Here is a 23,722-nt window from a genome sequence, read left to right on the forward strand (position 1 = left end):
ATACATGCATCAGGAAGGACTTTTCCCCCAGGTCAGATTGGGGGAGTTTTATGCCTTCTTCTGCAGCACGTGGGTGTTGGTCACTTCCCAGGATTATCTGGGTCTAGCTCATTTAATCATGTCCCTGTCATTCTCTGTCTGTCCTATTCTCCGCCTCTGGCACGTAACAGTCTAGTCTCCTGCGGGTTGTAATACTTTGGTCTAATGCTGGTTGTTGGGTTTAGTGTGCGGTGGTCTGTGATATGCAGCAGCTCAAACTAGATGACCTGGTAGTCCCTTCTGGCCTTAGACTTTATGGCTCTATTTTCAGAGCACTGATAAATCCTCCATGTAGCCCTTTGCGTTTTTCCTCCCTCCATAGATGAAGAAACTGAGACAGAAAGGTGAAGTGATTTCGCAAGACCACACGCTGAATCAGTGGCAGAGCCTGAATTAGATCCCAGTCTTTCTGGCTCTTAAGCCTGTGTGTGTTCCTCCAGACCACACTACCTTAAGAGTCGCAGAAAGGGAAACCCACCCTCTGACCCCCAGGTGCATCACACACACCCCTCTCTGCCAGGCAATGTGGAATGTGACGTGGGGAGTACAGCACCTCACAGATTATGAACAGCACACAGCGAGCCTCCACTTCAGTGCAGAGTGCCTCGCTTACGGGCATCCATTTGCTATTTGTGAACGTTTCCAGGGCAGTTTTCCCCCTGGTGAATTGTTCTGTAGTCACGGCTTCCCTGCCTGATGCTGCCAGAGTGATGATTCTTGGGTCCCTGGGTGTACAAAACCAAGCTGCTGATTTGCATGCGTTGTTTGCCCAAGTGTGCTAAGTACTTTTCAGTGTGGGAGTGAAAACAATTCCATCTGCCCTCTGGAAAGGGTGAATGAACAGGGAGTCTTTTCTTTTTTCCTTTCTCTGTCTCCCCTCTTCTTCTTGCCTATAAGGCACTAGGATGGAATCTCCCAGCCTAAGCGGAACAAAAATATATCTAACGTCCTTGAGAATGCTGTGTGAGTAGCGTGTGATTTATATATTGAACCGGTGACCTCATATTGACTCATATTGGGACTAATGTGAAAAGGGCCTTTTTCACACTGTATCCTACACTTCCCACTCATGTAACGTACATCGACAAGACATGATTTACTGCATACCGTACATATATGAAACACGCATGTTCCTTCCTTTTACAGGCAGAGGGAGATACCGAACATTAGTGTTGCTAGTGTCAAGACTGGGTATCATTCTAAACGATGTGCCCTCGTTCACCCGGAAATTATGGTATTATGCAAAAATTCCTGGATGAAATTCTTTTTGGCTTGAAATATGCAGGAGTGAAGACTAGATGATCATAATGGTCCCTTTAGGCCTTAAACTCTATGAATGTATGAATTATCATGGAGCGCCTACACAGCTCAGCGTTGTTTTAATGCCCAGAGCAAGCACTTCTTTAGGGACCTGCAGTTGCCTCACTGAAAACTTTGAATGCATGGCATTTAAAATAATTTAATTCTGAAGTGCGTGTGTGTTTGTGATTTTTTTGTCCTGCTATTTACGCCAGCTCTTTCAGAGCTATTTCTGCAAAGCTGCAACATTGAGGCGCTGGGAGTGGATTTCTTTCTAACGCCACACGGTTATCAGTTTGAGCCCTGGAGCATGAGAACTGATCACCCTCATTGCTTTTATCCCAGATATTGTAACAAATGTCAGAAGCAGGACTTCAGGTGAAGAATAAGCAATAGGAATAGATAATATATTAAGATACCAAGATCCAGCCTGCAGCATCAGAAAGGCAAGTGCATATTTTTCTCCCTGTTTAATGCATACAGTGCTTCCAGACTATAAGAAGCACTATAAATAATTTTATTTTACTGATGCTAATGCTCATAAGCTGACAAACGACAGGCTAGATAGAGAATGTGATGGAGTCTGTCAGAGCAGATTCCACCATCTTTATTCACATGGAGTAATAATAACAATAATTCTAGCTCTCGTATAACGCTTTTATCCATGGATCTCAAACTCTTTACAAAGGTCAGCATCATTATCCCTATTTTTCCCCATGAAGAAACTGAGGCACAAAGAGATGACGTGACTACCCCAAGGTCATGCAACAGGTCAGTGGCAGAGCCGGCACTAGAACCCAGATCCCCAAGCCAGTGCTCTAGACAGGAGGCAACACTGCCTCCTAAGGAACCTCACTGGTTTAATTGGGAATTTTTGAGGAGAAAGCCACTGCCCAATGGACTTGGACTAATGCCCAGTGAGGTCAATGGAAGTCTTTCTGTTCATTTCAGTAGTCATTGGATCAGGTAGAACTTGGGGCTCATTTTGTAACACAGCTCTGATCTTCCTCACCTTTTTGTTTTGTTTGGTAAATGCTTTTGTTACTTTAATGTGATGCAGTAAGGAACCTTTATTAAGAATAAAGGTTAGGGGGAATATAGAAAGAGTCTGTTTTCTTGCAGTGTCCTTGGTAGTAAAGATCAACGGGAAAACAAATGACAAACATATAGAACACAGCATCCAAAAACATAAGCAGGGCTCATTTTCTTTTATGGAGAATATATGACACATGTTTTCAGGAAGTATCAGCAGGTCTGTGTAGTTAGGTTTCCTCTATGCCTTAAAACCCCCTTGAGCCACAAAGACCTTCCCTTTGATCGTTTCATGAAAAGAAAGGTAGCTGTTTTAATAAGAAAAAAGAGGAAAATAACTGTCGAAAATATGCGATACTCGCAGCCTTGTTTGTGAATGGAGCTTTCCATGAGGCGTCAGCAGCTCTTTCAGTGACGTGAGCCTGCCTCACACTTACTCACGTAGCTGTATCTGCGCCTCCACAAAAAGCCTCTCTGGAGTGAATTGATTCAGCACTGCATAGGAACTGTCATGCCGTGAACAGAGTGCTTTGAAACAAATAGTTCCACAGGAAAGTGAGGGAGGGATGAGAAGAGAGGAGAAGATCAAGGAGGAGAAGCAGTTAACCTGTTTTGTTTTGTGTCGCTCTGTAGTGTTTTGAGCACACACACTCTCATAATACCCCAGGGGTAGGAGGTAAATATTATTACCTCATTTTACCAATGGGGAAACTGAATTAGAAAGGCAAAGTGATTCAGTGTCAGAGCTGGAGTAGACGGTGCAGAGAGATAAACTATGAAATGTTACTGTGTCTGAATAACAGTTACCAACATGATGCTGAACACGGTTTGTTTTGATTTATACAGAGCAGTGAACTGTGTCTAGCACTGACTCGCCTAACATAGCTGTGTTCAGACAAGGCAATATTTAGTAGTATAGACCAGGTCAAACAGAAAACATTCACGTACCAGCTTTTGGGACCCGGGCCTGGAGTGGGAATAAGTGTTATTGTTTGCGATATACTCTGTAAAGGGATGTGCTGTAAACTGTAAAATGTGCTGATCACATGAGATTATTATATTGGTGTGGAGAGGATCTTGTATTTTTTTTAAAAAGCCACAGTCTTTTAGCAGAAGGCGAAATGCGGTTGAGAAGTTAGTGTCTTGCTTCATCTTTTGGATTTTTGATCAAAACTCTGGCTGGATTTCCATTTTACCAAAATTCCAGTGATGAATAGAGATCCAAATGCAGATATCTGCTGCTACTTGTTTTGTAATTCAATTGCACTGAGTAGCTACCCAGAGATAATCACTGAAATCGGCTTTCGAGATGTAGAAGGTCACTCCACTATCCTATCACCACTGGAGAGACTGGTTCGAAGCACAGAATAAGTCACAAGTGATTTTGATAGTCTCATTTTCCACACTAACTGGCACCACTGGAAGCCTCTGTTCAAAAGAGGCTTAGATCTCTTCCGGGTCAGGATTGAGGTGCAGTGACAGAGCTGAGTGAGGACCCAGCAGTAAACTAGCAGGGAGTGCTCCATATCAGGACTGAGACGCTTTGGAATAAGGAACTGAGAGGAGGCAGCACTGGAAGAGAAAGAAGTATTATTGCCCAGGTCTGAGGTGCATAGGCACAGCTGGTGGTAGGGGCACAAAGACTAGAGTAGCAGGGTAGCAGTTCAAAAGAGAGGCACTGACAGAATGGCATGTAGAAAGCCTCTACAACCTGCGCCCTTACTGTTCTTGGCCAGAGCCGTGCCAACTCTTCCTTACTTTGATGATCCTGGATTCATTTTTGTTGAAAAAGAAAAATTGTTGGGGAGCAGAGTTTAGTTATCATTAGAATTTACTGTATAGCTCCATAGACACACTTGGTGTTTCTCTTACAACAAAACCCAGATTCCTTGCTCTAAAGCAGTGGTTTTCAAGCTTTTTTCATTTGCAGACCCCCCTAAAAATTTCAAATGGAGATGCAGACCTCTTTGGAAATCTTAGACGTGGTCCGTGGACTCCCAGGGATCCGCGGACCGCAGGTTGAAAAGCACTGCTCTAGAGAGCAAAGTCTGGTTCTGCTACGACACCTACCTAGCACATCTCCTCCTGTAGGAGGATACACATTTAACCTTTCTTGGGAAAAGGAGCATTTAGAGACTGGAACTTTGAGGACTAAACTAGAAAATGTTTTGGAATGCAGCATTTCCTAATGACATGGTTGTATATGTAGGAAGCATTTTTGATGAAACACTGCATCCAAATACAGGAGTTCTTCAACCCAAACAACTTTCTCTCCGTGAACCAAGGATGAGATGCAAGTGCAGAAGGTCAGACTGGATGATCAGAGTGGTCCCTTCTGGCCCTAGTGTCTATTCCTCTATGAATGGAAGAGGCAGAGGAGGGCAGGCATGTTGGTTGGGGAAAAGAAACAGGCATTTAATAAATGAGGATGTGGTTGGTGTGGGAGAGGCTGATGGGAATGCAAAGAAACATTACATTGTTCTTCGGCTTTGGGGGGATATTCTCTGTGGAAGGGGAGAAAGTCACTCGTGGGTGTTTCAAGATCCGTCTCCTGTTGTGTAAAGCCCTGAATATGTGAGCTCTGTGCTGCATTGGACCCCACTTCTTCCTCCATCTCTAACCGTGGCAGTGACGATTGCCATGAGTGCTGCAGCGCACAGGCCTCAGAGCTAAACGCTGGGGTCTGACAACAGATCGTGGCCGCTGGGAGGACCTTAGGCTGTGGAATTATTCCTTGAGCCTGAGTCTCCGCACTCTTTAGACCATGGTGCACATCGATTGGCATAGACCTTCCTCTCCGGATGGAGCGACAGAAAACAGCCACATCTCGGTGGTCCCACTCTAACCCAGGACTACACTGAGGGAGGAGCAGAGAGTTTAGGTCCTCTTGCAGAGATCATTAGATGTGATTCTTCTTTCTGTAAGTGGCTCATCATACAATGCTAAGGGGGTACGTTACAGATGAAGAGAGATTTGATAAGTTGTGAGTATACCGCTGTTCAGATCAGCAGTACCTCATTTCTTTTGGGAGTCAAGTATGCCTTCATCTGTAGCTCCAGAAGTCTGCTCTCCATTCCCCTCCTGACTCAAATTCAGTTCTGTATGTAGTTTGGTGCTGGGGCTTTCCGATTAGCTGCTTTGGTAATCTGAATCTTTGCATACCAGCAGAATAGAATTCGCTATCCGTGACGTTTTTTAGTGCTGACAAAAGGGCTGCATATCATTTTTCTTTTCTTTTTTTTTAATAATCAACTAGGAGATGTGTAGTTATGCTTGCAAAGGTTGGGGTAATCAACTTCACCGAATACTGTGCCAGGCAGGAAACATCTTCCCATGTGCAACAGCATACAATCAGCCAGCTGCAATATGAGGATGGGTGGTTCATCTTGCTCTCAAGCGTAAGATTTTATCCACTGCCAGGGGCTATGTACCAAAGATCTGATCAGATATGGCAAATTTTATGTTCCTCTGCACAGTGTGAAGCTTTCCTTTCTACATAACACATTATAACAAGTCAAACAATGAGTCATCTCATAAAGGGAAAAGGAAAGGAAGCTTTTATCTTCCAGTGGATAGGAGATAATCTGCCTGCCTGTCTATCTAGGTATAAGCAGCTGCCTAAAAATTATGCTGTCTTTTCTCCATGGGAAGGAAGCTATTTTAAAACTGTATGTAAGACTGATATTTCAATCTCACTCATCCCGGGTCTCATCCTGTGCCCAATAAAATCCGTGCCAAACTGCTTTTGATTTCACTGATAGCAAGATCAGGCACCAAGACTAAACGAAAGCCTTGTCTATACACAAAAGTTGTATCGCTTTAACTATATTAGTATAATTAAAGCGATACAACCCTGCAAGTAAAGGCACAGTTATATCAAATGTGCTTATATCAATATAATATGCAGTTTATTTGTAGCCGTGTTAGTCCTCGGATATTAGCGTGACAAGGTGGGTGAAGCAATATTGTTTACTGCAGTGGCTCCTACCCTTTCCAGACTACTGTACTCCTTTCAGGAGTCTGATTTGTCTTGTGTACCCCCAAGTTTCACCTCACTTAAAAACTACTTGCTTACAAAATCAGACACAAAAATATAAAAGTGTCACAGCACACTATTACTGAAACATGGCTGAGTTTCTCATTTTTACCACATAATTATAAAATACGTCAATTGGAATATAAATATTGAACTTACATTTCAGTGTATAGTATATACAGCAGTATAAACAAGTCATTATCTGTATGAAATTTTAGTTTGTACTGACTTTGCTAGTGCTTTTTTCATAGTCTGTTGTAAAACTAGATGTAAAAATATCTAGATGAGTTGATGTACCACCTGGAAGACCACTGTGTACCCTCAAGGGTATGCAAACCCCTGATTGAGAACCACTGGTTTATCGGACCAACTTCTGTTGGTGAGAGAGACAAGCTTTTGAACTCTTCTTTAACATAGGCTATTTCTGGGTAGGAAGGGGACTAAATTATAGTTATCTAAACTAGGGGTTGTTCCAGTATAATTACGTTCTTACAAATCACACACACCCCCAGACACACCTGCTGGTACAAGAACGATGTGTAGTCCAGCACCGTCTCTGTCCAGTCAGTTGAAAGCTGTGGTCTTCTGTCTTGTCAGTAATGAGGCAGACCCATGCTGATTAATAGAGCACTTCACAGTAGGATGCTGGGGCTTGGATGTAACCTTGTATTGCCCCCCCAGACCAGTCTCAGGCTCTGCAGCCAAATGTGGTGGGTGATTCACTAGTCCTTTCCCAGAATTGCTTGCCCTTTGTTCCAGTTTCTCAACATGATCACCGTGTTTCTATTGCCCACAGGCTTGCAACCAGTTTACTGGAGCAGGGATGACGTGGCCCAGTGGCTCAAGTGGGCAGAGAAGGAGTTTTCCCTGAGGTCGATTGACAGCAACACGTTCGAGATGAATGGGAAAGCTCTCCTGCTCCTGACCAAAGAGGACTTTCGATACAGGTCTCCTCATTCAGGTGAGGCTCGTCTACACAAGGAAGGATGGAGCCACACAGGGGGCAGGGAAGAGACAGAAGCAAAGACAGACTGTGGGAAGGGAGCCATGAAAGGTGGGTTGCGGAGACAAGAAAAGAGAGCCGTTGTTGGGGTGGGAAGGGAGAGACAAGGACAGTCATGCAGACTAGGCAAGTGGGGAGGAGGAGTGAAACAGCCAGTAAAATAAGAAAGGGTGAGGGAGAGACATCCAAACACCCTTGAACTTTAAGAGAGTTTAGATCCAAATCCAAACTGTGAGTGCCTGGCCCATCTCTAGGTAAAACCTTCTGGAAAGCCGAGAGAACGATTACCTGGCAACTTCCAGCTCTGTCCTTTAAAGGCTTTTCAGTTCACAGACCCAACTGCAGCAGTGAGTTCATCAACTGCGCCAACTTCTTAAGAAGCTGGCATTAGCATTCTGCCTCATGCTGCTAAAAGCTCCAGCAAAACTCATCCCCCAGGACCTTTCCTCTATTTCACAGCTCCCGTGGGCTTTACGTCCCTTTGCCCAGACTGTCTCACGTGCTGGAGTCCAGCCCAAGGCACAGCACAGGCAGGTGTGGGAATCAAATCATGTAGTCATTTACTCACACGGAAGATTTAGAAACATGTCCGTCACCTGTCTGTTTTATATTGCCCACAGTCTGTCCCATCCAGCATTGCACGCACACTGAACCTCTTCCCTCTCCTGTGTCAGGGTTGTTTCACTACATTTGAACGAATGGTTCTAAATAAAAGTCGTTCGTTTTCTTTTTATGACCATACAAGGTATCCGCTGCTAAATAAAAAGGCTTGTAATTCAGTCAGCTCCCAGAGAGACTTGTCCAACTTGAACCGAGTGCCTGGAAAATAGCTGCTATCAGACTGCCAGTGCAAAGACACGGGAATACGCATGACGGTGCACTAACCAATCCAGATGTGGAGTAATTCCAAATGAAGCTAACCTCCCCAAAGGCACCTCCCTCTACTAGCACCCTCAGACAGGATCTGGCCCATCCTTTTTTCAGATAGGCCCTGATTCAGCAAAGCACTTGAACATGTGCTTAAGTCCCATTGATTACTTCAGAAATAAATAAATAAAGAGGTGCAGGACTACTTTTCTGGTGTTTTGTATGTAGCACCTACTACGCTGGAGGTAACTGGCCTTCCGTTATCCCCAGCACCAGCTGTCTGTGGGAGACCTGCATGTACTGTTACTGCACTTGGGATCAGCTGGATTTAAGCATCCATGGGCTGGGGACTGAATATTCCTTGGCTCTAGAATTCACTTTCTCCACTGTGAATGGAGCTCAGACTTTACTGAGCTGTGAACCCAATTTCAAATGTTATTTTACTTTTTTGATTGTAGCTGTTGACAAACTTTTGAGAAAACATTCCGTTCACACCTGCTAAATCTATGCCCCATACAGAAATAACAGGCACAGAGGTTGCTCTTAAAAACGTTTAGAGTACTATAGATAACTAACTAACATCATAGCGGTGTAGGACTGGAAGGGACCTCAAGAGGTTTTCTAGTCCAGTCCCCTGCACTCAAGGCAGGACTAAGTATTACGCAGACCATCCCTGACAGGTGTTTCTCTAACTGCTCTTAAAAATCCCCAATGAAAGAGATTCCACCACCTTCCTAGGCAATTTATTTCAGTGCTTAACTACTCTGAGAGTTAGGAAGTTTTTCCTAATGTCCAGCCTAAACCTCTCTTGCTGCAATTTAAACCCATTGTTTCTTGTCCTGTCCTCAGAGGTTAACAAGGACAATTTTTCTCCCTCCTCCCTGTAACAATTTTTATGTGCTTGAAAACTATTATCATGTCCCCCCTCAGTCTTCTCCTCTCCAGACCAAACAAACCCCATTTTTTCAATCTTCCTAAATAGGTCATGTTTTCTAGAACTTTAGTCATTTTTGTTGCTCTTTTCTGGAATTTCTCCAATTTTTTACATCTTTCCTGAAATGTGGTGCCCAGAATGGGACACAATACTCCAGCTGAGGCCTAATCAGCTCAGAGTAAAGCAGAAGAATTAACGTCTCTTGTCTTGCTTACAACACTCCTGCTAATACATCCCAGAATGATGTTTGCTTTTTTTGCAACAGTGTTACACTGTTGACTCGTATTTAGCTGGTGATCCACTATGACCCCAGGTCCCTTTCCTCAGTACTCCTTCCTAGGCAGGCATTTCCCATTTTGTATGTGTGCAACTGACTGTTCCGTCCTAAGTGCAGTACTTTGCGTGTGTCCTTATTAAATTTCATCCTATTTACTTCAGACCATTTCTCTAGTTTGTCCAGATCATTTTGAATTTTAATCCCATCCTCCAAAGCACTTGCAACCCCTCCCAGCTTGATATTGTCCGCCAACTTTATAAGTGTGCTCTCTATGCCATTATCTAAATCATTGATGCAGATATTGAACAGGACTGGACCCAGCACTGATCCCTGCAGGACCCCACTCGTTCTGCCCTTCCAGCTGGACTGTGGACCACTGATAACTTTCTGGGAATGGTTTTCCAACCAGTTATACACCCACCTTATAATAGCTCCATCTAGGTTGTATTTCCTTAATTTGTTTATGAGAAGGTCATGCAAGACAGTATCAAAAGCCTTCCTAAAGTCAAGATCTACCACATCTATCCCCACTATTCACAAGGCTTGTTAAAGAAAGCTCTGAGGTTGGTTTGACACAATTTGTTTCTTGACAAATCCATGCTGACTGTTACTTATCACCTTATTATCTTCTACGTGTTTGCAAATTGATTGCTTCATTATTTGCTCCATTATCTTTCCCGGAACTGAAGTTAAGCTGAATTGTCTGCAATTCCCCAGGTTGTTCTTATTCCCCTTTTTATCACTTGGCACCATATTTGCCCTTTTCTAGTTCTCTGGAATCTCTTCCCATCTTCCATGACGTTTCAAAGATCATCTTAGTAGTTGAAATATTTCCCAGGTATTCCTCTTTCTGAAGTATAGGGAAATGAATAATGCCATTTCTGCTCTAATGTTAATTAGTTATCTAAGGGCTTGTGTACACTCAAAAGTGGTACCACTGTAACTATATTGGTAGGGGTATTTTAGTGAGGGGTGTGATTTTCTTACCAAAACAGTTATACCAGAACAACCCCTAGTGTAGATACAGTTACAGCTGTATAAATGTGCTTATACCAGTATAGCTTATTTCCCTTCCCTATTGGGAATCGCTAAACCAGTATAAGCACCATTATACCAATATAACCAAACTCCACACAAGTGGTTGTACTGGTTTTTTAGGAAATCACACCCCTCATTGGAATCGTTATATTGGTCCAAAACTGTGTGGAGACTAGGCTTACGGCAGAGGTGAGCAGTTTTTAAGGATGAACACCGTATTCGTCCGGCATATTCTGGCACAATTTACGTTCGTGTCTCTATCTTGCGCCGAAAAAGGTGAATTATGTGGTAAAATCCATCTCTGGTCTATCATTATGTATTGAACATAGACATGACGACAGGATTCTTAAGGCTTCATATTTAATGAATTTTTCAGGCATTACAGACACTTTTAAAAGCACCCCAAAGTACCTTTATATAGTAAAAGCAGCCAAGACAGAGAAATAGAGCAAAAAGTTAGAGAATGGACATGAGGACGTGATTTAGGTTGTAATAGCTGGGAAATAAACAAAAAAGGTTCAGTGTCTTTGACTGACAGGTAGAAGATTGGAGGTTTGCAGCGGCAAGTGCTGAATATGAAATAAGAAAAATAGCAATAACAGAAAATCCAAGGTCTCTTAAATGCCACTTTTATTAAAACAATGAAAGCACCTATGAAAATTAGTTACCATTTCAGACAAAGTACTATTGTTGAACATTGTTGACTCCTGCCGGTGCGGGGAGGAGGTAAGCAAAGGTCTGCATGTGGTATTAAGATTAATCACACACCCCTGCGGCACTTAGAGCCACCTTCATTTTGTGCTTTGGTTAACTCTTTCTACTTAACTGCTAATCATTGTTGCCAGCTATGAAAGACAAAAAGCATGTCCACTGTTGCCCTGATGTACCTAGGTACAGTTAGAGGGGGAGAGTCATGGAAAGGTGAAATATTCTCACAGTAAATTAATCTCCAAATAAACAATCAGGCTTTTGGCAAGTGTAATATGTGTTCCTTTCAGGCCAGCATATTGTTATCTGAGAACTCTGACGTTATTCCCGTGCCATGCTATTGGAATGGGAACAAGACTGCTGGAGTTCGGCTAATAAATGAAAGCCCTGTACCGAGCGCTGTGTGAGCCTGGATTTACATCCACAAGATGATGGGAGTTAGGTGCCTAACTCCCTTTGAGGATCTGGGCCTGAGCGACCTGCTAAATTTACAGTGGGGAGAATTTATCAACCTTCATTAGATTTCCCTAGAATGTCATAACGTCCCAGGAACATCACTGCTACAGCACACAGACTGGTGTGGAGGAGCATCTGTGATGTTTTCTAATGGAATGTGTGTCTTCTTCAGCATAAAACCTCATTATACAGTAACGCCTAAGGAAGGACGTGTTGAATAGCGGTTAAAGCAGACGGTTTAGAACCAGGAGATCTGGCTTCTGATTGTACTTCCACCACTGACCTGCTGTAGAAGCTTTGGCTGGTGACCTGAACATTCTATGCCCATGTTTGCCCATCTGTAAAACTGGGACAATAATAAGGTGTGAGGCTTAATTAATTAATGTTTGTAAAGTGCTTTGAGATCCTCAGATAGATTTTGCATTGCCGTAGCACCTCCTATCTACCAGACAATTAAGGGCAACTGTACCGAGGTTTATATTGCTCCCTCCACCTTTCACCGCTGTTGTCGCTGTGTGATATTCACAACGTTTGCACTGCCAACAATGAGCTTTACTTAGGAGTGAGAAAGATGCAGGTTCTTCCTGCAGGCACTTTTAGATCTGAAAATGGCACCCGGGAGCCTTGAATTCATGCATCCAATGGCCAAAGCAGTCTTCCCCAGCAGTCCGTAGGTTTTCATTTCCTTTAGCTGGCTGTTTGTCTTTCAGGTGACGTGCTGTATGAACTCCTTCAGCATATCCTGAAGCAAAGGAAAGCTCGCATGCTATTTTCACCTTTCTTCCACCCTGGGAACTCTCTCCATGCTCAGCCAGAGGTCATATTACACCAAAACCATGATGAAGGTAATATTGTCTCTTTTATTACTGGAGGTGTCATTATGTCAGCAGTTTGGGTGAGGCCCTAAGGAGGTGTCGGGAGGTTTTTTCTTACTCCAAACCAATAAAAATTTCATTTTAAAACAACCTGTCTCCCTTTAGCAGTGGAACAGTTCCTTTAGCTGTTAGACTGTTCAGCTGATCTACTGAGCCAACGGGTTGCAAATTCTCAGTGCTTGATAATATTTCAGTCTTCCGCTTGTGTAAATCTCCATTTATTTCCCACTATTTTGTCCTGCTTCCAAAGCCTGTTTAAAAAAACCCAAAACCAAACAGGGGGGGGATAACTGTTCTGGTGGCTTATAGCTAGAACCCACAAAGTTGCACAGAACTTTCCTTTCCCAGCTCCTAGTTTTCTGGGAAAGAAAACTCCCCTCCCACCTCATGTACTCTTACTGCATTATGATCGGCTGGGTGTAAATTGGGGACTGGGTATTCTCAGAAGAGGCCTTTGACTCTGGGATTCATTTCCTCTCATGGATCTAGAGACTTTTGACATGTATAGCATGGCGCCAGGCCTAGTATTTATTTATTTATTTTTTGTAAGTTTCATAATTACTTTGTTTCCAGAGCAAGTCTGTTCTTCTCTATAGATGTTTCTCTTTCAAATATTGCCCCTGCACCATGTGTTTTTTGTAATTAAGCACATTTTATACATTAACAACTAACTATCCAGGGTATTAGGTCTTAGGTAAGTGGAAGGACCAAAGAGGCCTGTCATAAGCACTAGTGTCTTTTTTTTTTTTTTGTTATTGGGAAATCCAAATATCAGAGATTGAATTGAGATTCCAACATGTCGTCACCGTGATCAACACTAGAGAGATAAGAGAGACACATACATCGTTGGGGAGGTGAAAGAAACATCCCTAAAACTGTCATTGGGATTTATTTTGTTTTGCTATTGTGATAAAAGAGGGAGGTGGTATAGACAAATTCACCGGGGATATTTACAGATATCTCCCCACGGTGCATAACGTGGTATTTCTGGAGTGGATCTGCTTTTATGGCTTGGCAGATATCAGCCACTTTTGCTCCCTCTTAGAGCTGGTCAGAGTTTGGACTTTTTTCCTTTTTGGAAATTTTTCAGATTTGGGGTTTTTGTTTTTTCTGACAAAAAAATCACTTTTTGGAAGAAAACACACTTTCCAGGAAAATTTGTGTTTAGTCAAAAATCCAATTTTCCATCCTCCAAAAGTTTTGACAGAAATTTTTTGACTAGCCCGACTCTGTATCTCCCATCCTTAGTCACAAAAAGAGTTTGGATTTCACCCTAGTCCCTGCACATCCTAGAAAAAGTAAACAATTTTGCAAAATTCAAACAAGGTGTGATGCAGGACAGGATTGAGGGGCATCAGCAACTCTGAAGATTGCAGGACTAGAATAACAATAAAGTGATTCAGGTCAGGAGTAGGTTGCATTGGCAGAGCTGAATGAGGGAAACTTGCAGAGTTCCTGCCCAATATACCTGGCTTTAGGTAGAGGCTGTTATTAATCTCTCACTTTCATGAACCCTGTATTCACACACAAGGGTTTGTTGTCTTTTTAATGGAAAACTGGGGATGGGCCAGGTGAACCCTTTGTGACATTTGTGTGATGAAGAACATACTGGGAAAATTCCAGGGTTTGGAACATTTTGTGCTTTGGCAGTCAGCTCCTTTGGGCAGAATCTCTTAGGCTGGTGTAGCTTTAAGTCACAGGTATAAGAAGAGTGTAGCTGTGATTTAAAGGCGATAGATTTAACAATCTAGTAGAGTGGTTCCCACACCAAGTATTCTTTATTTCACACAACTCTCTTTGTCCTCAATGGGATCTCTTTTCCACTTGATCAGTGTACGTAACGCTCATTAACAGTAAGGGCAAACTTCCATTGATTTCTATGGAAGCAGGAATAAGACGCAGAGTGCCTCAACATCAACGAGAGAACTAACCATCTTTGTATGCCCGGCATTAGCCAGGTTCTAATGGAAACACTAAGAGCCCCTTACTCATCCTACGCTAGCAAAAGGAGGGAATGGTAGATCAGAATGAAGAGCCTGAGGTTGTGAGCACCTGGTTTCAATCCGGAGCGACAGAAGATTTCACGGTGTTATTTGATTAGATCTTCACCTGCTAACCCACATCTACTTGTGTCCTTTAAGACCCCTCTCTTAAGGTTACTCCTAGCACTATTTTACTTGGTCCTTAGCGCACTCAGTGCTGTGACTTGGGTTCCTTTCTTCGTACTCGTTTCCAACCACTACAATTAGCTTCATTTTATTATTTTTAGTTTGATACAAATGGAGGAGCATTTTGTTTTAATCATGGATTCCCAGCCACAAACTCTGGGCAGTGAGAGAAGCGCTTTGTGCCAAGAATTCATAGGCAGGTAGTGAGTGCGTCTTGCATCCGTTGCCTCTTTCCCGGTGCCTTCCTGTCTCACGTTGCTGCGTGAGGAACTTGCACAGCTAAATGTAGCACCTTGCTGCCTCTTTTTTATTGTGCTGGGTCCTCCATTGGGTATTCACCTCACCCCAGCTTAACTCACAATGCCCACAATGGAGAGGGGCCAGTAGATTCTTTGGCATCTCACCATCCTCAAGCTTGATTTTTTTTTTAAAAGGCTAGTTTTGCAGATAGCAAATTGATTTTTGTATCCCTCCCTGGTGAGGTTTCTCTCATTCTCTTCCCCCTGTGATCTCCCTCTCCCTGTTTAACTCTCCACCTGATTCTGGTGTTGCTCCTAAGGATCACCATCATTTTAACGTCTGTTTTTAAACCAGTCCATCCAAAATCAGTAGTGGCCAAGAGTTGCTACAACCTCCTGGCTCTTCATAGTCTATGCAAAGTGAGTTTAACAATCAGTTCCCAGTGTGTTCCGTTCCCAGTGAGCAAGTGTCCACAGCTCTTCAAAAAACCACCACCACAACTGGCATTGGTTTGGAACCCCGTGTTGGCAGCTTTTGTGGGGACCTTAAGGACCAAATGAGCCATGGAGACTGAATTATCTCCTTAACTCTAGTGGTCCTTCCGCATAAGCATTGAATCATGGGTTGGGATGCTGTGGAGGAAGCTAGCCCTGTTGTTGGCTGCACCTGTTCCGATAACCGATTTATTCATTTATCTATTTAACAAATTTTAGGCCCCATCGATGCTGATTGAACAGCCTTCCTTCAGCACGGTTTAAACTGCAATAACTAGGCTGGACCGTAGACAAAGCTGTGGTTTTTAAGCACTGTTTTAACATGTTTGGGGCCTTTCCACATCAACTGGCCAAACTCCGAGCCATCCTTGGCCACAATGTACTTTAAACCCATGTTTAAGCCCCGTTAGTAAACTTTGTTTTTCATCCAGAGCATGGCCTAGATCTGGAAGTCTTCTTTCCTCCTGCCATTTTGTTATTACTGCCCTAACTAGTGACACAAATACATTTTTTCCTTGTTTATGATCTCAGGTGTGTGAATCATAAACTCCAGGCAGGCATAGCTTCCTCCCAGGTCTTCACAAGGAAACTAGTGGCTGCTGCCAAATTGTGCAAGTGCCCAGCGGGTGGGTCGAGGGGTCAGTTTAAGGTCACTGAGCCCCTGCTGACTGGAATTGCATCTTCCCTGCAACAGAGCATTGTTTGTTTAGGCCTTTGCATGGGTGGGTGCCGCTTGTGTGCGTTCCAGAGTAGGCAGGGAGCCCAGAGATTCCTTTCTGCCTCCACAGGAGAGAGCAAGGAAAGTCAGCCTTCTTTAAAGGAGCAGAGTGAAGGAGTGAACAAAGAAGACAGGCACATTTACCTGTTTGATTGTTGACATGTACCTACCAGTTTCCTGCTCTTATCACCGGAGGCAAACAGGGTTGAAATTTGATCTTTGTTTTTCTAGATAAAAACCTGTTAGCCTTTGCTCTCTGTTGTAGGCAGGGCTGTTGTAGCCCTCTTGGTCCCAGGACATTAGAGAGAGAAGGTGGGTGAGGTAATATCTTTTATTGGACCAACTTCGTTGGTGAGGGAGGCAAGCTCTGCATAAGCTCAAAGGCTGCTCCCTCTCACCAGCAGAGCTTGGTCCATTAAAAGGTATTACCTCACCCACCTTGTTTGCTCTCTGCTGGTAGTTTCCTAATCAGAGAACTAGGGCCTTCATCAGACAAAATCCGTTTATTTTCTGTTTGTTCCAGAAAATGTTTTGGTTTGTGGATATGTTACCAAACTTTCCGAGTCCATGCTTCCTAAGCACTCCTTCTTTTTAAGGGACACTGCTAGTGTCAAAAGGTCCCCCCAAAAAGTACCGACTGGTTTTTCCAGCATCAGACACTCTAAAAAGTTCTCATCTGGAATGATCCAACAGGAGAAAAATCTTGGTGGAGACACTTCTAGGTGGTTTATAGGTGGGTGATGGGGCGAAATTTAGCCTGAGTATCAGGCAAAACTTCCTGCCAGTGAGATCTGTCAGACTGTGGTGAGACAAGGTGATCTAACTGGTTTTTTCATCGCTGATTTCTACATCTCTGTGATTAATATATCCAGTATTCTTCCCCTGTCTTGAGCCACTCTGCCTCCTGGCTGGTCTCCAATTTTCAATGTCCTGCAGGTTTTCAGTAACAGGGTCTTCAGGCAGAGCAATGTGAAATGCAAAACATGCACCCACGTCTTTGTAACATAGGCAGAGAAACCAAGCTGTTAGGGCAGGCCTAGCACCAGCCTTCATACGTCCCCCATTCAGCTGCCCTTATGAAGTTTTTTTTGTCACCCTCTCTGATTTCCTGCTATTAACAGAGTGCCTCCCACATACATGGCTTTAAAACCCACACTATTAAATTATTGTAGGAAAGCCAGGTTATGTTGGCGTAGGACAAATTGCAGTTCAGTTTTGAAATAGCACAAAGGGAAATGAATAATAATATAACTTGCACTTACATTGCACCTCATCCAGGGTCCTTAAAATGTTTTGCAAACAACAATTGTATTTCTTTTTTTACAGGTGAGGGGACTGACGTTCCGGGAGTATAGATCACTTGTCCAAGGTCACACAAGGAAATCCTTTGTAGGGCTGGCAAGGGAACTTAGATATCCTAACTGCCAGTTTCCTACGCTTTTAGCCAACACCCCCTTCCTCTCAGTTATAAGAAAGACTATGTTAAAATGTTTGTCAGTTCGTAGACTCGCAGAGCTGTAGTCCAGAAGGCACTACGCCTAATATGACCTCCTGTATATCACAGGCCATTCCATTTCATTCCTGTAATGAGCCCAATAACCTGTGTTAAAGCATATCTGCCAGAAAGGCATCCAGTCTTGAGTTAGGTCCTGTGGTTCTGTCACACTAGACATGACCTAGGTTTTTTGCTTTTTCTCCACAGATAACTTTGTCCAGAGACCTTCAAGACCATCAGCAGAAACAGTCCATCACAACCCCCCCACCATTGAACTGTTGCATCGTTCTAGATCCCCTGTCAGCACCAACCACCGACCCTCACCAGATCCTGAGCAGCGGTCGCTGAAGTCCCCATTGGACAACACTATCCGGCGCCTCTCCCCAGCGGATAGGGTTCCAGGGACACGGCATCACCACGAGAACAACCACCAAGAGTCCTACCCTCTCTCAGTGTCTCCTATAGAGAACAACCACTGCCCACCTCCTCCTGAAATACTTCAGAAGCCTTCCAGCCCCCGCCAGGAGAACACCAGGGTCATCCAGTTGATGCCCAGTCCCATCATGCACCCTTTGATATTGAACCCCAGGCACTCTGTAGAATTCAAACCATCACGGTTGTCTGAGGATGGGATACACAGGGAGGTAAAGCCTATCAATTTGTCCCACCGGGAAGAGTTAGCCTACATGAACCACATCATGGTGTCTGTTTCCCCTCCTGAGGAGCATGCAATACCCATTGGAAGGATAGCAGGTAAGTGCAATATTCTCTAGGCCATGCACTAACCTAATGAACCATGTAATATTGTTAACAATAACCTTTTGAGCTTCCTCTGAGCATTTATCATCTTAGAAAATGTACGGGCATCTTGTAAGTTTCACAACTTTCACTGCGGAGGCTGGTGCATGTCACTGAAAACAGTTACACAGGTAGGTAAGGAGAGGTGCAGAGTCACTCGCTGAAGATCACATACCAAATCAACAGTGGCAGAACTAGGAGTAGAATGCTGGAGCCCTGCCTCCCGGGCCCGGCTCTACCCACTTCCAATTAGTTTTCAGATAAACTCTTTGAAACAGAACTTGCCCAAATGGAGTCGTTAACGAGCCTCAGAACAGTGAGAAACAAACGTGCTAAGCTGGCCCAGGGAGCAGGAAGCCCCATCAGAAAAGCAGTGAAGTTAGAATCTCTGAAATGAAAGGTTTTATGATAATGTTAATGACCCATTCTGCAGTTTGCACAAGTCAATTAATGACCGGACAGCACTTTAAGAGCCTTTGGCTTTGTCTCAGACCTTTCACTCCTTTTTCCAGACATTAACTGACCAGTAAAAACCTCAAAATGGCTCATAATTACTGAAGTAATGCCTTCACTGTTGGGGAGGGGGATATGGGAGGAACATTCGTCTCTAAATTCTACAATTGGCACCGCTCTATTATCTGACCAAAAGGAACAACCGGCAGCCTGTGTGGCGCTTACCCCAGATTTACTTACCTAGCAATAAAAACAATAATCAATGCAATGGGTTGAGCTAATATACCCCCCCCGCTCATTCCCCTCCGAGACATTATTCCACCAGACATCCAGACTTGTCCTTTTGGGAAGGCTACCACTTTCCTGGGCAACATTTTTAAAGACTGTTGCTTGTGGGATATAGAAGAGATGGTCAGGACTGTCCCTCTCACAATGGGGTTTGATACTGCATAATACTGAGGAACTGCTGGAAGGCGACTTGAGGGGGAACTGGAGGCACTCTGCATCCTGTAGGAGGTGCTGAGCAGCTTCTAGGATCAGGCCCAATCTTGTGGGGTGACCACTTTGGGCTACATCTCTCTCAGACAGAGATACTCTGTAGGCCTGTCTGCTGTGTCTCATTACAAGGATTGTCCCCCTTTACAGATTCAAATTTACCTCCATCCCACACAAACCTCAGGCATTATCTCACTTTTCTTATCGTAAACAATTGACATCACATCTGCTGAATCAGGAAACTGAGGTTACAGAAAATGTTTTTTGTGCATAAAAGAGAATTGTAAATAGATCAGGGTGGGGGGGAAAATCCAACCGCTTTAGAAATATATGCTGAATGCCCCAAAAACCCAAGTGAAGAGGACATTCCACACAGTTGTGCTAACATAAAGCTTGCTTTAGAAAAGAAATGTCAGGTCTGCAATGTCTAGGCCAGTGAGGCTTGTATTTGGTATCAGACTTCCAAGTTGTCCCGCACTTTAAGGCCTCACTCAGTCCCAGAGTTCCTGGTATTTGTAACGGATTTGGTGCCTCTTCACTTTTATTGTTAAAAATGATTTACATCAGAAGCCAGGAAGCCGAGATTAATGAATTGTAAGGTCAGAAGTTACTGGTATGATCATCTAAGCTGACCTACTGCATAATGCAAACCGCAGCCCCTCACCCAGTTGAAAGAAGTCGTAGAGTCATTTACATTATTTTACGTTTTCTGCCTGAATGACTTGCGTATATCTTATGTCATCACACATTGTGTCCCACATTTGGCTCATCGCAGGTTGAGATGTATGCTTGGTGTCGGAGCAGGCCCTCTGCTGGTGACATGACTTTAGCACCATATCTCCCTGAAGACTTCAGCCTGTCCAGTGGGGTGAGGGAAGTCACGGGGTTTGGGTTGGGTTGGTTTCTTTGAATAGTTGCCATCCGCTCATTTCTTTTTTTTTTTAAGCTCTAAAATAAGAGATAGTAAAACTTTAGACAACTCTGTAATGTTTTAAAATAGAACTCAGAATTTCCCTCACTGCAGTCAGCCAGCTCTGGTCTCGTAGGTTCTGTGATGGGTGTGATGTCCCCAAAAGAAAGCATGCAAGACATTGCAACAAGCGTCAGCATTGGTGTTCTGTATTTTTCTCTTTAGCCAACAAACATAATATAAAGGAACTACATGGATACGAGGGGGTCCAATATTTCTGTAGTGCCTTGCATCCAAGGGTCGCAAAGCATTTTACAAATAATAATGAATCAAGCCTCAATACCCTTTAGTTATTATCCTCAATTTACAAACTGGGGAAACTGAGGCATAGGGAAGTAAAATGTCAGGATGACCAAGGAGACACAATGCCCTGTGACAGACACAGAACTTTCGGTGGTTGTGTGGTCATCCAATATTGCAGTAGAAACTCAGAATCATGGGCTCAGGTCACAGCAAATGAAAAGCCTTCAGTTCCCCTTTCAGTAATGACTTGTCTACATGGGGCAGACCGACTGACAGACTGTCCTCGTGTGGACACGCTGGTCTGGGATGAAAGTAATTTTTGTTCTGGAATAATTACTCTGTTCTCTGAGTGGAGTAACGTCGCTTTTATTTTGAGTGTCCATGCAGGAAGGCATGTCAGGAAACTTATTCTGGAATAGCTATTCCAATCAGTTTCCCTGTGTAGACAAGCCCTCAGGCTCTCCATTCAGGTATGTACTTAGCTGTCAGATCTGATTGCTGCTCCTCCCCCTCCAACTCACCTGGCAGCAGAGCAAGGGAAAGTGTTCACTTCAGTGTGCAGCAAGCCGAGATGCTAGACGGTGAACTGTCTGCCAGCTGCTGCAACTGACGGATCTTCCCTTTTTTGCCAGAGAGAAACGTTGACAGTTCAAACTACTCAGATTTGACTCTGCAGCCTGTACCCTTATCTACAGGAGGCACTTTCTGAAAAGCTACCACAGTGGTAGCAGTGTGGGAGCCTGACTGCACCCGGGGCTTTAGCTGCCAATACCATTTTCAGTACTGTGTTGGTTAGATTTCCTCCCAGTAGGGTTAGATGGCCCAGTGCTGAGAAAGGTATCAGCAGCTGGCGTTCACACTGCGGCCTTATCTTCACTGCCAAAAAAGGTGCATTGTTTTTTATCTCAGAGTAATGAACATACAGGAGCTATCTTGTGGTGAAAACACGGTGAAGACCTGCCCCTTCAATTTTACCTTGAGTTAAACGGTGAGGTAGCCTTAGAACCAGAACTCGCGTTGTTTTTGCTGTGTACAGACTAGCACGGCTACGCCTCTGGAACGTATAACCACGGTGGATCTCGTTACGTTTGAACCACACTGAGCATTTGGGGGAGAACTTGCATTTTGCCCAGGAATATTCCATCCGATTTGGATTGAGTCCCACACTTTTAGTCCCTGCTCTTTCTTTCCTGTGAAAACAGATGACAAACAGCCATGAGAGATCTGAGGGAAATGTCTTTAGGGAGTCAGTTAAATGAGTGGTTTGGCGGGGGAGGAAACAGCACCTGAAATCTACACTGGAAATACCAGTTTGGTGTGGGTCATTGTGCCTGGTCTGCAGTGCCTTGCCTTCGGCGTGCTCCTTTGGATGTGAATTCCTGTGATGCACCAAGACAAACAACACAGAGCTGAGCAGCGGTTGGGCTGCACTCCTGCCGTTTGTTTAGTCTTCAGTGCCTCGTGGGTGTGAGCTTCAGTTCCCGCGTTCCCAACTCCTGGCTCGCTTCTTACACAACCCCGATTTTGGGCTCTCTGCCGTCTTTCCACAAACACAATGCAAAGGCCAAACCCTTTTGAGCCTCCCACCCCCACATTCCCAGCAGGAGGAGCCCGACTCTCTCTGCTCCCTCATGATTGTTCACAAGACAGCAGTTCCAGAGTCTGTTTTCTGTCCTGGGTCTGTCACCCTGGTGTCTGGGTGCAAGACAAAAGCTGTGTAATGACGGTTGTATTGTAAAATCTGGCAACCTTCTCTCCAGCTGTGAGTGTGCTGAACTGCATAAACAATTGTCTGTCAAGAGCGTACACACACACACACACACACACACACACACGCTCTGTTGTAGAGAGGTAAGAAGGATGATTCCTTGCTGACTTCCCTCCTCCCCCCAATGATTATCTTCCACCCTGAAGCATGAGATTAGATTACTTTTATTATCTTATTTTACATAGCAACAGATGTTTTTTAATGGTCATGAAATTAGATAGCCCTTTTGAAAATCCAGCCTCAGTATTTGTCTCAATGCAGCAGTAACCCCCACAGTAGAATTTCCCTTTTAGAAGTACCATGTTTCTGTAATTGGGTTGAGCAACAGCCATGCATTAGTCTTGGTGTGTGGATGTAAACTGTTACAATCGTGCCTGCCCACAAGCAAGCTGTTATCATGTTAGAGACATGGTGGAAATCTGGGGGAGACCCTGAGCTGATATAAATGATCATAGCTCCAGTTAAATAAAAAATAGATTGTTCCAGAGAAACTGTCTGTATAGCAAGGGGAAGATCCTGAGCTGGTCTACATTATCATAGCTCCATTGACTCCTTCACTAAGTTTCTCTGGCATGATCTATTATATTGACTTCCAGGTAAGTGATCAATCTGTACTGAACAAACTTATGTAATGCGCGCCGCTGTGAGATCTGGGTGGAAACAGAAATATTTCTCTTTAACCACAGGAAAAAGATTTCAGATACTCAATGTGTAAGAGAGACAGCGCACACTCTGTTTCTTGGCCATGAGACCTACAGTACATCACAATCTTATCTCAAGTGAAATATCACAACCCAATGAAAATCCATACTCTGTGCACCCAAGAATCTTAACCTATGTACTAGCAGTCTTCCCAGTTCCAAGAATAGGTATATTTAAGAGTGACCTACTTATTGGTCACTGGTTATTAGTCATTGGTCCTGCGTCAGATATGTGACCATGGAACTCACACAAAAGTCCCTTTCCAATAACATAAGTTACAACCTTCAGTCCCTAGTGTCTGTGGGTCAAGGCTGACCATACCTTCAGAATGCACAAATTATCATGACACTCAAGTTTTGGGTACAATATATTGTAAATCTAAGGGAGACTAGCTGGCATTACTATCAGCTTTTAATAGATTTTAGGAAGGGTTTACATCTGACAACTCATTCATGCATATATCCAGAAATACATATATGCGGCGACATAACTAGATAATATTACAAATATACCGAGAGCTATAATCCACTTCTGTACTTCTACAGTGGCTTCTACTTGAAGAGTTATAGATGTTAATTAATTAAGCTTATGAGGCAGAGAAGTATTATCACCCT

At 43.7% G+C, this 23,722-nt stretch overlaps 1 protein-coding gene across 4 annotated transcripts in view; it reads left to right on the forward strand.

Moving 5' to 3' along the window:
- The window catches only part of ETV6 (ETS variant transcription factor 6), a 145,880-nt gene that overhangs the window by 108,994 nt on the left and 13,164 nt on the right, over positions 1-23,722 (forward strand). For all 4 annotated transcript variants that reach the window (XM_067531007.1, XM_067531008.1, XM_067531010.1 and 1 more), the window contains exons 3-5: positions 7,203-7,367; positions 12,400-12,534; positions 17,887-18,432. In XM_067531007.1, coding sequence (XP_067387108.1) covers positions 7,203-7,367; positions 12,400-12,534; positions 17,887-18,432 — 846 coding nt within the window. The remainder of the gene's footprint in view (positions 1-7,202; positions 7,368-12,399; positions 12,535-17,886; positions 18,433-23,722) is intronic.

The sequence above is a fragment of the Emydura macquarii genome, unplaced genomic scaffold (assembly GCF_026122565.2).
Source record: "Emydura macquarii macquarii isolate MOO-44397 ecotype Brisbane River unplaced genomic scaffold, CSIRO-AGI_Emac_v2 contig_3122, whole genome shotgun sequence".
Lineage (NCBI taxonomy): Eukaryota > Metazoa > Chordata > Testudines > Chelidae > Emydura > Emydura macquarii.